The sequence below is a fragment of the Oryx dammah genome, unplaced genomic scaffold (assembly GCF_014754425.2).
Source record: "Oryx dammah isolate SB20612 unplaced genomic scaffold, SCBI_Odam_1.1 HiC_scaffold_2, whole genome shotgun sequence".
Lineage (NCBI taxonomy): Eukaryota > Metazoa > Chordata > Mammalia > Artiodactyla > Bovidae > Oryx > Oryx dammah.
In genome coordinates this window covers 56,966,978-56,981,876 of record NW_024070186.1, presented here as the reverse complement: position 1 = coordinate 56,981,876, position 14,899 = coordinate 56,966,978, and the positions used below count along the sequence as shown (strand labels likewise).

The window sequence follows — 14,899 nt, the reverse complement described above, 5'->3', positions numbered from 1 at the left end:
GAGGCAAGTCAGGTGGTCTGGTATTCCCATCTCTTTCAGAATTTTCCACAGTTTGTTGTGATGCATACAGTCAAAGGCTTTGGCATAGTCAATAAAGCAGAAATAGATGTTTTTCTGGAAATCTTTTGCTTTTTTGATGATCCAGCGGATGTTGGCAGTTTGATCTCTGGTTCCTCTGCCTTTTCTAAATCCAGCTTGAACATCTGGAAATTCATGGTTCATGTATTGTTGAAGCCTGGCTGGAGAATTTTGAGCATTACTTTACTGGCATGTGAGATGAGTGCAATTGTGCGGTAGTTTGAGCATTCTTTGGCATTGCCTTTCTTTGGGATTGGAGTGAAAACTGACCCTGTGGCCACTGCTGAATTTTCCAAATTTGCTGGCATATTGAGTGCAACACTTTCACAGCATCATCTTTTAGGATTTGAAATAGTTCAACTGGAATTCCATCATCTCCACTAGCTTTGTTCATAGTGGTGATTCCTAAGGCCCACTTGACTTCACATTACAGGATGTCTGGCTCTAGGTGAGTGAGATGATTCCACCCTTATGTCAGAAAGTGAAGAAGAACTAAAGAGCCTCTTTATGAAAGTGAAAGAGGAAAGTGAAAAAGTTGGGTTAAAACACAACATTCAGAAAACTAAGATCATGGCATCTGGTTCCATCACTTCATGGCAAATAGATGAGGAAACAGTGAAAACAGTAACAGACTTTATTTTTGGGGGCTCCAAAATCACTGCAGATGGTGATTGCAGCCATGAAATTAAAAGACACTTACTCCTTGGAAGGAAAGTCATGACCAAACTAGACATCATATTAAAAACCAGAGACATTACTTTGCCAACAATGGTCCATCTAGTCAATGCTATATTTTTCCAGTAGCCATGTATGGATGTGAGAGTTGGACTATAAAGAAAGCTGAGCATTGATGAATTGTTGCTTTTGAACTGTGGTGTTAGAGAAGACTCGTGAGAGTCCCTTGGACTCCAAGGAGGACCAACCAGTTCATCCTAAAGGAAATCAGTCCTGAATGTTCATTGGAAGTACTGATGATGAAGCTGAAACTTCAATACTTTTGCCACCTGATGCGAAGAACTGACTCATTTGAAAAGACTCTGATGCTGGGAAAGATTGAAGGCAGAAGGAGAAGGGAATGACAGAGGATGAGATGGTTGGATAGCATCACCGACCTATTGGACGTGAATTTGAGTAAACTCCAGGAGTTGTTGATGGACAGGGAGGCCTGGCGTGCTGCAGTCCATGGGATCACAAAGAGTCGGACACGACTGAGCTACTGAACAGAACTGAATTGAATAACTGTAGTGGTATCTCATTTGAATTTGAAATTCTCTAGTGACATATATTGTTGAACATCTTTTCATATGCTTATTTGCCAAATATGTCATCTTTGTTGAGTTATCTTTTAAGGTTTTTGGCCCATTTTTTAATCGGATTGTCTATTCTGTTACTTTGAAATTTTAAAATTCTTTTGCATATTTTAGATTGCAGTATTTTATGTATGTCTTTTGCAAAAATTTTCTCCAAATATGTGGGTTATCTCCTCACTCTCATAGCAGTATCTTTCATAGAACAGAAAATTTTCATTTTGATGAAATTGAGCTTATCAATTATTTCTTTCATGCATCCTGTCTTTTGTGTTGTATCTTAAAATGTCATTAGAATAACCAAGATAATCTGAATTTCCCCCATCACCTTGGAGTTTTACAGTTTTGCATTCTACATTTAGTTTTATTATTTCTTTGTGTTAACTTTTATGAAGAGAGATGGTCTGTGTCCAGATTTATTTGGGGGCATGTGCATATTCACATGTTCCAGCACCACTTGTTGGAAAGACTGTCTTTTCTCCATTGTATTGCCTTTACTCTTTTGTTAAAGATCAGTTGATTATATTTATGTGGATCTATTTATGGATTCTCCTTTCCATTCCACTAATCTGTTTTCATAACTTTTGCTCTTATCACTTTGTCTTGATTACTGTGTTATTTATTTGCTAAGTCGTGTCTGACTCTTTTGAAACCCCGTGGACCGTAGCTTGCCAGGCTCCTCTGTCCATGGGATTTCCCATGCAAGAATACTTTAGTGGGTTGCCATTTCCTTTCCAGAGTATCTTCTTGATCCAGATGTCAAACCACCATCTCCTGCATTGGCAGGCAGATTCTTTACCACTGAGTCACTGGTGAAGCCCCTTGCTTACTAGCTTACTATAACCCTATGATAATTTTCTAAGTTGTATAGTGTCAGTCCTTTGACTTTGTTCTTTTCCTATATTTTGTTGCCTGTTCTGGGTCTTTTGCCTCTGCATATAAACTTTAAAACCAATTTATCAATATATACAAAATAGCCTGCTGAGACTTTGATTGGGATTATATTGAATCTGTAGATGAAATTGGGAAGAAGTGACATCTTGACAAATTGAGTCTTCTTATCTATGAATGTGAACTAGTGTGAAAAAAAACACTTATTTAGTTTGTTTTTTTTTTTAATTTCTTTCATCCAGTTTATTTTTTTCATCCAGTTTTCCTTATATAGGTCTTGTTTGTATTTTTTTTTTAGATTTATACCTGAGTATTTCAATTTCATGTGCTAATGTAAATGGTACTATGTTATTAATTTTTAATTTCACTTGTTCATGTTAGTGTGTAGGAAAGCAAATGACTTTTGTAAGCTCGACTTGTATCCTCAACCTTTCAATAAGCACTTATTAATTTCAGGAGTTTTTTTTTGTTGTTGTTGTTAGTTCTTTTGGATTTTGTTCCTAGACATTCTTGTAATCTGTGAACAAAATCAGGTTTATTTCTTCCTTTTCAGTCTGCATACCTTTTTTTTCCTTTTCTTGTCTTATTGAATTAGCTATGACTTCCAGTACAGTATTGAAAAGGAGTGGTAAGAATGGACATCTTTGTTTTGTTCCTGATATTTGAGATAAAGCGTTTAGTTTCTTATTATTAAGTATTTTGTTAACTAGTTTTTTTGTAGGTAGGCTTTATTAAGTTGAGAAAGTTTCCCTTTATTTCTAGTTCGCTGAGGATTTTTTATCATGAATGAGTGTTGGATTTTGTTGAATGCTTTTTCTGCATCTGTTGATATGATCCTGTGATTTTTCTTCCTTAGCCTCTTGATATGACAGGTTAGAATAATTGATTTTTGAATGTTGAACCCAGATAACTATATTTTATGACTTAACAGGGCTTCTAATGAATAGAATAAATTAAATCATATCTGTACTTTCTGCATCACATAGTATGCATTATTAAAATGTTGTGCTCTCACTTTTTCAGCAGCAATAAATCCCTATAATGGAATTTTACAATCTAGCAAAAATACTGTAGAGGTTAGTTGTAGACATTTACACTTAGGAAATGACATCTCCTTCCACACACACACAAAAAAAAACCCCCAAGATTCAGATAATTTTATTTTCAAGCTTATTAGGAAAGTACAGCATTTTCATAAAAGTTTTATTACATTGAATAGCTTTCATAAAGGTTTTCTATAAAATATTTTTCTGACATACAACTTATTACATTTCTCACAGTACTTATGCAATTTAGAGGTGATAATTGAAAATGGAAGTTCTAAATAGTATGTGCAATTGCTGAGTTATATAAACATTTGATTGCAGCAGTGGGCTGTAAGACAGAGCTTATTTCATGGAAGACTATTTTAGTTTATAGCTTCTACTATTTATACAGATAAGATATGCATATTGGAAAGAGAATATGGGCTAATCAGATGAAGCTATATTTAGTTTGGATAAATATGTATATGTGGTAATGAAAGCAATATGCTGTAAATTTTTTTTTAAGAATTTTATTCTTAAGAAAATCTAGACCAAAGTTTCATAATCCTAGTTTCACATTATAATCACCTGGAGAGCTTGGTCGGGGAGAGGGGGAAAGAAACAAACAAACAAAATGCTTGATTCCCACAGTCAGTGTTTGATTTAATTGGTTTGGGGTCAGGCCCATACACTGACAGTTTTAAAGAGTAACTTCAGACGATTCTATTGTGCATCCAGGTTGAAAACCAGTGATCTACCCCAAGTGATTTATTTGAAGCAGACATAATGAGGTGGGTGATTAATATTATCTAGCTCATTTTGTAGCTTTCCAGAAGCAGGTGTCTTAGCTCAAACATTTTCTGTGCCCCTACCTGCTGCAGTTCTTTCATCTGGCAGACTTCTCGTGGCCCTCTCCTCATCACTAGTTATGCTAAGCAAAAGAGGTAAAATGTGGAAAGTAAGGTTTTTTTCTGCATTATTTCTCATAAATTACTGATATAAAACTTGAGTGGGAGAGAGGGTAGAAAAGTAGAAATTGAACCTCAGGCTGAAATGGAAACGTGTCAATTTCAAGATTGCATCATAAAATAAAACCTTGTCTCCCTCCATTAGTCTAAATCATTTAAGTCTGAATATATAGGTAAATTAGGATTGTCATTTATGAACATAAGCTGTATAAAAGTCTTTAAAACTGAGGACTCAGTAAAGAAAATTGATTTTTAAAATAGTGTTTAATGATAAATATTTACACCACAGAAGTTTTGGTGAATGAACAGTTTAATCCATTTATTTATTTATAAGTATTTACTTAACTTTTGTAAATATGTGTTTTCAACAGCAGGAACTTCACATGCAGATTTTGATACCTTTGTGGATCCTGACGCATACTCTCCTGCTATTGAAAAATTACAGGAAAACAATTTTTTTGAGAGAAATTTGAAAGAGGAAAGCATAGATATAGAAAGTAATAAAAAGCATGAAGATTCCCATATACCTCTTGAGAGCAAGGATTCTTTGCCAAGTACAGATTTAGAAAAACCCTGCATTAAGGAGAAATTATCTCAAGAGGACAAGATATCCTTGGAATTCAGCAACCTGCACGAGAGGCCAAACTTCGAAGATTCTAAAACTACAGAGTCACCACTGGTAAATATCTATTATATCTTTATTGTATTAAAATTTTATAATTATCATCATAAAAAATTTATATTGACACAGAATATTCTTAAATGTTACTTCCTATTGAATTTAAAATGTACAGCCTTATAGTCGAAGAGTAACTCTTATGAGAAAGAATGTAAATGATTTACAGAAGAAATTCTAATATGGTAAATGCCATTATAACAAATGACTTTCTATGATAAATAATTTAAGGCCCACCTCATGCACCATAGTAAAAGTGCTGTTACTTTCCTAGATGAAATTCATTATTATGAATAATTTAATATAATAAATCCTCTCTAGCTTTCTACTCTATAGTCAATGGTTAAAATGAAAAAAAAAATTGCAGTTTTGTAGATAAAACCAGTTTTGTGGCTTAATGTAAACATAACATTTAAAAGGTAATTCTTCAGGAATATAGCTAATAAAGAAATAGAGTATAGTTTTGTTTCTTCTTAGAGGAAAAAGATAAAGTAGCTCATTATTGCATTACTGCCAAATTTAAAAACTATATTTGAATCTCTGTTCTATGTACTAAAATTTTAAGTGATTATAATTATTAATAATGAGTTATTTAGAATGTGGACAAATTAAATGTTAAATTCTTTGGAAATTGGGCAAGTCAAATATTTTAACAAGATTTTAAAGTCATTTGCAATGAATTGCCATGGTACTTAAACTGAAGATAGGACCAAAGAGTTACAGAATGAGTATTGAGCTGCTGCTACTTTTGCTCAGGGGATTGAATTTCTATACCCACTTAGTCATAGGCCTTGTTCCTTTTCAAAGTGAGAAATTAGAACTGAGACCTTTGCAGAAACCTTAGATCCCTAAAAGTATGCTCTGTCTCTGAAGGAATACACAAGAAGACACACTCACAGGTGCAGGATGAAAGGAAACTACTTTCTGCAGGGGATCAGGCCTAAGTCAATAAATATCTTATCTGAAAAATGGAAATCTTGGGCTTTCATCTAGTTTTGGTTTAAAGTTTGATTATACATTTCTTGGAATCTGCAAGTTCCAAGTAAGAAATATTGGAATCAGCAACACTAATGTTGACCTGTGTCTACTGATGCCCTGATATATCTGACAAAAGTAAACCTCAGCCCCTTGTAGAAAGGCATTCCCACAATTTAGCCAATAATAAAGAAAAAAAAGAAAGTGAAGTCGCTCAGTCGTGCCCGACTCTTTGCGACCCCATAGATAGTAGCCTGCACCAAGCTCCTCTGTCCATGGGATTTTCAAGGCAAGAGTACTGGAGTGGGTTGCCATTTCCTTCTCCAGGGAATCTTCCCAACCCAGGTCTCTCACATTGTAGACAGTCGCTTTACCCTCTGAGCCACCAGGGAAGTCATAGATTCCCACAAATCAACCTCCACTTCAGCTGAACTTCTCCCTTTTCCAACAAAGAAAACAATCGATCATGGGATGAATTTCAGCAAATAGAACAAACAAGAACTCTGATTTTCCAGTTTCCAAAGGGCATCGTGCCTAGAGCTAAGTGACATAGACACCGTGTGCTGTGTTATCCAGAAGAATTCTGGATACACTCAGATGGAATTATAGTAAATAACTTACATTGTAATAGTGTATGTCAGCTTCAACAAATTAATACAATTAATTCATTGAAGGCAAAAGGAGAAGGGAGGTGGCAGAGGATAAAATGGTTAGATAACATCCCTGACTCAATGGACATGAATTTGAGCAGATGCCAGGAGATGGTGAAGGACAGGGAAGCCTGGCATGCTATAGTCCACGGGGTCACAAAGAGTCAAACACTACTTAGTGACTGAACAACAACAGCAATTACTGTTACATATAAAGTCTAACATATATATTGTAGTATAGATACCTGAAGCAAGTCTTTTAAATTACTACTATTGTGTGATAAAGTTATATTATGTGTTGTACACATCTATATATTATGTGTTGTACACATCTATTTCATTATTAAAATTGAAATGTTAAAAAACCACTAATAATTTTGATCCCTTATACTACTATTGTAAAAAGAAAAGTGGTAAATGATTGAATCATAGAGCACAGTGCTTTACACTTAGTTGTAGAATCAATCTACTTTCCTTTCATCCCAAATGACTACACATGCACTTTTTATTTTCCTCCTGCCCTAGTAGAAACAATTCCCTGAGCAGAAACTGTTTAGAAATCTGCTGTGATCCCGTAGAAAATTCACTGGTGAGCAGTAGGGGCAGATTTTAGCAGTGGCATTCCTTCAGAGTTTGAGACAGTACATTTTGCACTTCAGTCTCCAGAAATTGAGTTCTTCATAAAGGTATGGAATTGCAGTTAGTTGTAGAGCAGCAGCAGTGAGGTGGAGGCACGTGCAAGGAAGAGTATGAACTAGTCAGGACCTCTTGGTTTTAAATGTGAAAATATCAGTTGTTAACTAGATGAGATTGGGCAAACAAACAAATTCACTCTCGTTGTTCTCTGTTAACCTAAGCTTTAAAAGAAATTTCCGTATCTTCAAATGTCTGATTCAAATATGAGCTCCACCAGAACGGCTTCTGTGGATTGGCGATCAGTGTCTGGGAGAGCCGGTGAAGATGTCATGAGTAGGGACTTGGACTTACCTTTGAAGGAAGTGCTTTATTGGTCCCTAGCTTCAATTTGTAATGGTTTATCATTTATATGACTTATCCATTTGAATGGAGTTATAATAATTTTAATTGTGTGATTAGCACCTTGAAACAGACTGCGTTTGGGCATTATTTAGATACATTAAGGAACTGTTAATATTGATGGCCACTCTAATGGTATTTTAAGCCCATCTAGAGCTCTCACTCCGAGAAGGCAATGGCACCCCACTCCAGTACTCTTGCCTGGAAAATCACATGGACGGAGGAGCCTGGTAGGCTGCAGTCCATGGGGTCGCTGAGTCGGACACGGCTGAGCAACTTCACTTTCACTTTTCGCTTTCATGCATTGGAGAAGGAAATGGCAACCCACTCCAGTGTTCTTGCCTGGAAAATCTCAGGGACGGGGGAGCCTGGTGGGCTGCCGTCTATGGGGTCGCACAGAGTTGGACATGACTGAAGCAACTTAGCAGCCACAGCAGCAGCAGAGCTCTCACTGGGCTTCCCAAGTTGCTTGGTGGTGGAGTCCACCTGCAATACAGGAGATGCAGGAACGCAGGTTCAATTCCTGGGTCTGGAAGATCCTCTGGAGGAGGCCGTGGCAACCCACTCCAATATTTTTGCTGGGAAAATCCCATGGACAGAGGAGCCTGGAAGGCTACAGTCTGTGGGATCGCAAAGCATAGGACATAACTTACTGAGTACAGCACACCAGCACAGTCTCCTCACTGGCACATCTCTAATGTTTTCTACCAGACTCATGTACTTTATAAATCTCATTTATATTCTTCCCTAGGATGAAAGCATATCAAAATAAGAGTTCACACAGTAGTAGGGGAAGCCTAGGCCTCAAATCAGCAAGATCTATATACAGAATCTAGGTCTGCTAGTTTTTTAGCTGTATGTATAAACTTCACAAATTACTTAGCTCACTCTTGGCTCAGTTTCCCCTTGTATATTTTCTTCATAGTGATTGTTTTGTTAACTTGGATTTTCTCTGTGACCAAGATCAGATCAGATTTGTTTCCATCTGGTATTCTGCTTTCATCTTTGAATTTGTTTTACATATAGTCAAAGACACTAGTCAAAAGGATAGGATATGAGAATGACTCTATTTTCCAGAGTAATTTATGTGCAAAGACACTGAGGGAAGAAAATAAGAAAAGAAAAGATAAAACTTAATTTTTTTTAAAATGAACTTCAATCCTCCTTAGATTTAATGGCAACTTTCAGATCATTACCATAATGTAGTTTATGCATTTTTCCAAACTTACTCTGTATAAATGTTGTGTAACAATTTATGTCTCCACAACCAGAACCTAAACTTGATGTGGGCAAAATCCATGCTAAAAACATAGTGGGTGCTCAATGAATGAATTGCTACTTTGTGTGGATAAGATAAAATAACTTAATTTTGTTGAATATTTTGTTTCCTAGTTGTTACAAGAAATAGCCCTCAGGAGTAAGCCCATAAATGAACAATATCAAGGACTTGAAAGATTCTTTGTTTTTGATAAAAATGAAAGACTCAACTTACTTCCTTCTCATAGTTTAGAATGCAGCTCCTCCAATACTAGGATTACAATTGCAGGTAAATTCAGACATAAAATCAGATGGCCTGTGGACCAAGCTAACAACTTTCTGACACGTTTAAAAAACAGTCAACATCTTAGGCAATACTGAGTAATTCCATTTACCAAAAGAAATTGTTTTCTTCTTTTCTAGCTGGAATTATTGACCCTATGAGAGTTATCAAATATTAATATTTATATTTAAGGCAACTGTCAGAAAACATGGCTATAATGAGACTGAGATTATTTTTAGATATTAGAAGTGTGACCCTTAATCAACTAATAGTACATCTTCAAATCACTTGATTAACTGTTAAGTGTTACAGTTCTTAGATGCCATCTTAAAAGCAAATCTTAAAATCTTAAGATTGTGGAAATTCACAGACATAGCTGTCATTTCCTTTAAAACTCAGGTCTTGGTATCACCTGCAGTCTTAGATTTCTTATGTATTCAAATATATTTTTCACATGCATACTATTATATTTTATTTATATTGAATGTATATTTTGAAAAATATTTATTTCTGTTCACACTTGTACGTGTGTATTTGTGCAACCTCCTTGCAGTTTATAATTCATTCCTTTTATTGTATAATTATGAGATTTTTATCTTTCATAATATATACCTCACTGTCATAAATGTTTTCTCTTTAGCTAAATATTATCCAGTAAGACAATACATATAATGAATCAACAACATGAATGTCTCCTCTTTTTCAACTTTATGTAATTTTACCATTTTAGGAGACAGAGAATGGATCCCAGACCATAGTTTAAGTGCATATGCTGATAACACAATTGCCTTAGGTGTTCTGAAGTTTGCCCAGAAACCATCAGCAAGGAGAACACAGCAAAAGACTGGTAAGATTGACTGTGAGGCTGCTGTGCCATATTGTAGCTCAGTGTGTTTATTAGTTTATCTTTTAGTACTTTACTAGGCACCTGAAAATTCATTTTATCAGTTATTTAATTTAAACTTATTCATTTAAACTGTCCTGGACTTTTCTTCCAAAGCCAGAAACCAAGAATAGTCATTACTCCTCTCAAAAACATAAATTTTACAGTCTTAGCTATTTTCTGCCACAGTGTACTAGAGAATGATATTTTTAAAATGTAGCTCAGGATAAGGCATATATATTTTGAACAACCCTTATAAAATATACACTGTTTCATTACACTTTCAAGAAATAGTATATTTATACTAGATTTTGTTTCCTCCTGTACTTGATTCATATTAGGATCACACAAAGCCATGAGATTGCTGTTTGCTGTTGTGATTAAGACACTGCTGATTTAAATCTGATGCTTAATGTGTTGGCCCTGAAATCTTGATTTCAGTTTATTAATTCTATTTTCTAGCCAAAATAATTTTGAGATTTTCTATACAATAACTTTTGACATATTGAATGCTCATTGCAGTATTTTTCTAGTAAGTGCATGCAGAGAATTTTGGCATCATTAAAATCAGTAGTGTTACTGGTTATTATTGTTATCTGAAAGTACCTGATAAAGTAGGTTTGCTTTGTGCTGAATTTCATATGAAGTTGCAGTTAATGACTAATGAATTAAGACGATTCAACACACACAGTGAGTATGACGACACTGTGCTGGGTCCTAGGGAAAAGAGTTGCCTGAGTCATGTTACTTGATCTTGGGAGCTCATGATTCAGGAGAAACATTTGACAGAGGGGACTGTTTGACTTCATCTGAAGGCCAACTTCAAGCCAGAAATTTAATTACATATGATTTGTCCATATATGTTAAGATTTATATTTCTCTCTTGCCTTAAATCCTATGTTTAAAACAACTTGGCCAGCTTAGATTCTTTCCATATGCATTTATGTTGAGAAACTGTCAGATTTTAATAGTTTTTTTTTTGTTGTTGTGTGGAAAATCCATTCATGTATGATAAATGTTTTTTGGCTCTGTAATTACATATCTCATATCAAAGGCTGAGGCAGCTTTGAAAATTCTGGCTGCTTCCTTTTGAGGCAGTCAAAGGAACTTTTTAAAGTCACCATAGATTAATAAAAACAAATTCTCATGGCATGCCATGAGAATTTGTTACTAGGGCAAATCTTTATAAGTAGCCAAATGCCTTGAAGTATCCATTTGCTGTGATCTGTTGAAATCAATAATTTGCTATAAGAAACATTAGAAGGAGCACCTACTTGAGGCATAGTGATATAAAATAAGCCACCTTCCCAGAAGCCTGAGAGCTTAGAGTCCAGTCAGAGGCTCTCAAGTGTCAGTGTGAGTGTAATCGCCTGGGAAACTGTTGTGGCATTCCTAGATCTCACCGTTAGAAATTTTGGGTCGTTAAGCTGAGATAAGGTTCAGGGATTTGCATTTATTTTATCAATTATTCCACTTCATGCCAATGTATATAGTCCAAAAATCATACTTTGAGAAAACTGCTGTATAGATATGTTGACTATGTTGACTGACATAGTCAGTCACTATGTTGCGTCTGACTCTTTGCCACCCCACGATCTGTAGCACGCCAGGCTCCCCTGTCCTTCACTATCTCACTATCACTATGAGTTTGCTCAAACTCATGTCCAACCATCTTATCCTCTGTTGCCCTCTTCTCCCCTTGCCTTCAATCCTTCCCAGCATCAGAGTCTTTTCCAATGAGTCTGCTCTTCACATTGGGTGGCCAAAGCATTGGAGCTTCAGCTTCAGCATCAGTCCTTTCAATGAATATTCAGAACTGATTTCCTTTAGGATTGACTGGTTGGATCTCCTTGCAGTCCAAGGGACTCTCTAGTCTTCTCCAGCACCAGAATTCAAAAGCATCAATACTTTGACACTCAGCCTTCTTTTTGGTCCAACTCTCAACATCTATACACGACTACTGGAAAAACCATAGTCTTGTAAATACATAAATTATACCACATGTAATAAAAGGTCTATAAAAAACATGAATAACATGCTTCTGGAAACTGATAGGTAGCTTATAATAGTACATATGATCAGTTATAATAGAGGTAGATGCATGTGCCATTTTTTAGGAATGGAAGTGATAAAATAATTGCTTTGCCATTGAAACTTATCTGTATGCAAGATTTTAGATGGTAGGTGAGATTTCAGCCAAATCTTAAAGAATTGTTAAGACTTCCCAGTTAGAGGTAGAAGGAGATAACTACAGAGATAGTAACCTGAAATGAAAATTTCCTGACTGTGCCACAAGTTACAGAAATCCTGTATTCTGAGTTGGTGCCAGTATATAAATGAATTACTCTTTCTGTAAGACAGGCTCCCCTGTCCTTCACTATCTCCCAGAGTTTGCTCAAACTCATGTCCAACCATCTCATCCTCTGTTGCCCTCTTCTCCTCTTGCCTTCAATCCTTCCCAGCATCAGAGTCTTTTCCAATGAGTCTGCTCTTCACACTGGGTGGCCAAAGCGTTGGAGCTTCAGCTTCAGCATCAGTCCTTCCAACGAATATTCAGAACTGATTTCCTTTAGGATTGACTGGTTGGATCTCCTTGCAGTCCAAGGGACTCTCTAGTCTTAAATTTGTGAATGTAAAAACATGATAGCTATGAAATACATGTATGTTTTGCAGCAAGTCCATTGATTCTGCCCACCCACTGCCAAAACCTACTGTTCCCCCACCCCAGCTTCCTCTCTCTGTAATCTGAGGAAATTATAGATTAACCCTGATCACAGTAATACTATAAATATAACAAAAGAAATTGTTCTTGGCATTAGTTCAAGAATAATATACTATGATTACTAATAAGACCAGCAAAGTATTGGGATGATAATGTAAAATAGTGGTTTGGGTTATATTAATGGGTATAAGAATCTCAATAAAGATATAAAAAATATTAATCACTCACTAAATAGACTTTAATACAATAGTAATTATTACTGTTCTAAATAAAACATTAGAATTGGATGAAATATAAGCAGAGTAACCTGCTTTTTGCAGAGTGTTTCAATAATAGATAACATTCTGACCAAAGGACTCAATATATTTTCCCCTGGATAAAGGTCACAAAACATATTTGTCTTTTAATATTCTTGCTCCACTGTGTAAATTACTGAGAATTCATACATTAGAAAATATATTTTCTAAGTGCTCCTGAAACATTTATGGAAATATTATTTACATTGCCAGTGATGGCGTAAGTTATTTCCAAAAGGTTACTTCCAAAAGATTATGTTTATAATCTACAAAATTGGTTTATAAAAAAGAAAAAAATATAGGATGATCCCTTTAGTCCTGGCATTTTTCATTTGTGCCTGTCTTAACCGTGTCTCTAATCTTAACCCTAACAATAACATTAATAATCTTATACAGGAAACATTAAAGGGAATGACATATTCATCTAAATGAACAAAATAAATAAAACCAAGGACCAAACTGAAGCCTCTGTCTTTCTATGGCTTATGTGCATTAAATTACACTTTGAGTATACTTCCAGTAAGAAAAATAGTCTCTTTCTTTGCTGTATGGTAAGCATGTCTGACCCACACCTGTGAACATTTTTTTTTTCTCAGTTGGGATCAATTAACCTCTAATACTGTGGCAGCCAGATGTTGTTATAAGAGTTCAGTAAATGTTCGTAATCTCCTGAATTTTCTGAAGGGCATATATGTTATGTTAAAATGTTTTCATCTCATATTTCTCTGTGTTGGCAGAAGTCCAGGTCTCCTTAATAACATCTTTCATTTGTTTTATTTTAACAAGTTCTAAATTCCTTTAAATTGTGATTGAGATGTAGCAGAGTAAGATAGAAGGTGTGGTTTTCTCCATAGATCTAGAAGTTTCTATTTTTATAGATGAATTACTGTATTACTGTTTATAGCTGAATTATATACTCTCTGACCTGTACTTCTACCATTACTGTTTCTACTGCTGGTTCACTTATAGAAATGGCAGATTTGTTATTCTTGATGGCTTTAAATAAAATATTGATTCCTTACAGGTAAAATAATTCCAAATTCTAGTCATTAAAATAAATCTTAGGGATATTTACTTTTTTAAAAAAACATAGGCACATTTTTGTTAGTTTTTTTTTTTAGAATTATCTCTGAGTGCAAATAGATACAAAAAGGTTAGACTCTTAATTTATTTACAGTTTCAGTCCAACAAAAATTGTTTTCAAACTTGATTTCTGAGACATGTATTAAAATTGGTACCCTTTGGGACTTACCTTAGTCAGTTTTAATTGCTTAAATAATTACATACTGCATTAAGATTCTTTTTAGGGTACTAGCTACCTTCAAAGTATATCTTAAAAAAAAAAAGACAAACTCAATAATCATTGACTTTTATTATATAACAATTGCCTGTAGCCACTCTTCTGAATTTTACATTTTTCTTTGAGTCAATAGAGTGGGCATAATGTTGTATGACATATATTCAGTCAAATAATAATTTTAATGATAATGGCCATAGCACTTATTTAAAGAATCCAACATTTTACACAAAAGCAATTTGTATTAAGGTAATACAAGATTATCTTATAAATTATTTATACTTAATATACATGTATTTATCTAAATCAAAACAATGATTCACTGTATTAAAAATATACCTGTGCTATGAATATCTAAATTTGTGCCTTGAATATTCCTTTGGCCTTTATTAAAGAATCTTGTGAGCAATACCAAATGATATATATAGTTATGTTTTGTTAGTATAAATTTTGAAGGGATTTTTTTTTTTCTTACTATGAGAGAACCACACATATTGAAGAAACCAACTAAGTCAAACTTTGAAATACATCAAGACAAAATGGTGACTGCCCTGGT

The 14,899-nt window shown here is 34.8% G+C and overlaps 1 protein-coding gene across 4 annotated transcripts in view; it reads left to right on the top strand.

Moving 5' to 3' along the window:
• Positions 1-14,899, top strand: part of ZBBX (zinc finger B-box domain containing) — a 121,388-nt gene that overhangs the window by 92,996 nt on the left and 13,493 nt on the right. For 3 of the 4 annotated variants that reach the window (XM_040248246.1, XM_040248240.1, XM_040248262.1), the window contains 3 exons: positions 4,641-4,948; positions 8,998-9,151; positions 9,876-9,992. In XM_040248246.1, coding sequence (XP_040104180.1) covers positions 4,641-4,948; positions 8,998-9,151; positions 9,876-9,992 — 579 coding nt within the window. The remainder of the gene's footprint in view (positions 1-4,640; positions 4,949-8,997; positions 9,152-9,875; positions 9,993-14,899) is intronic. The other variant, XM_040248255.1, reaches the window with a different exon arrangement.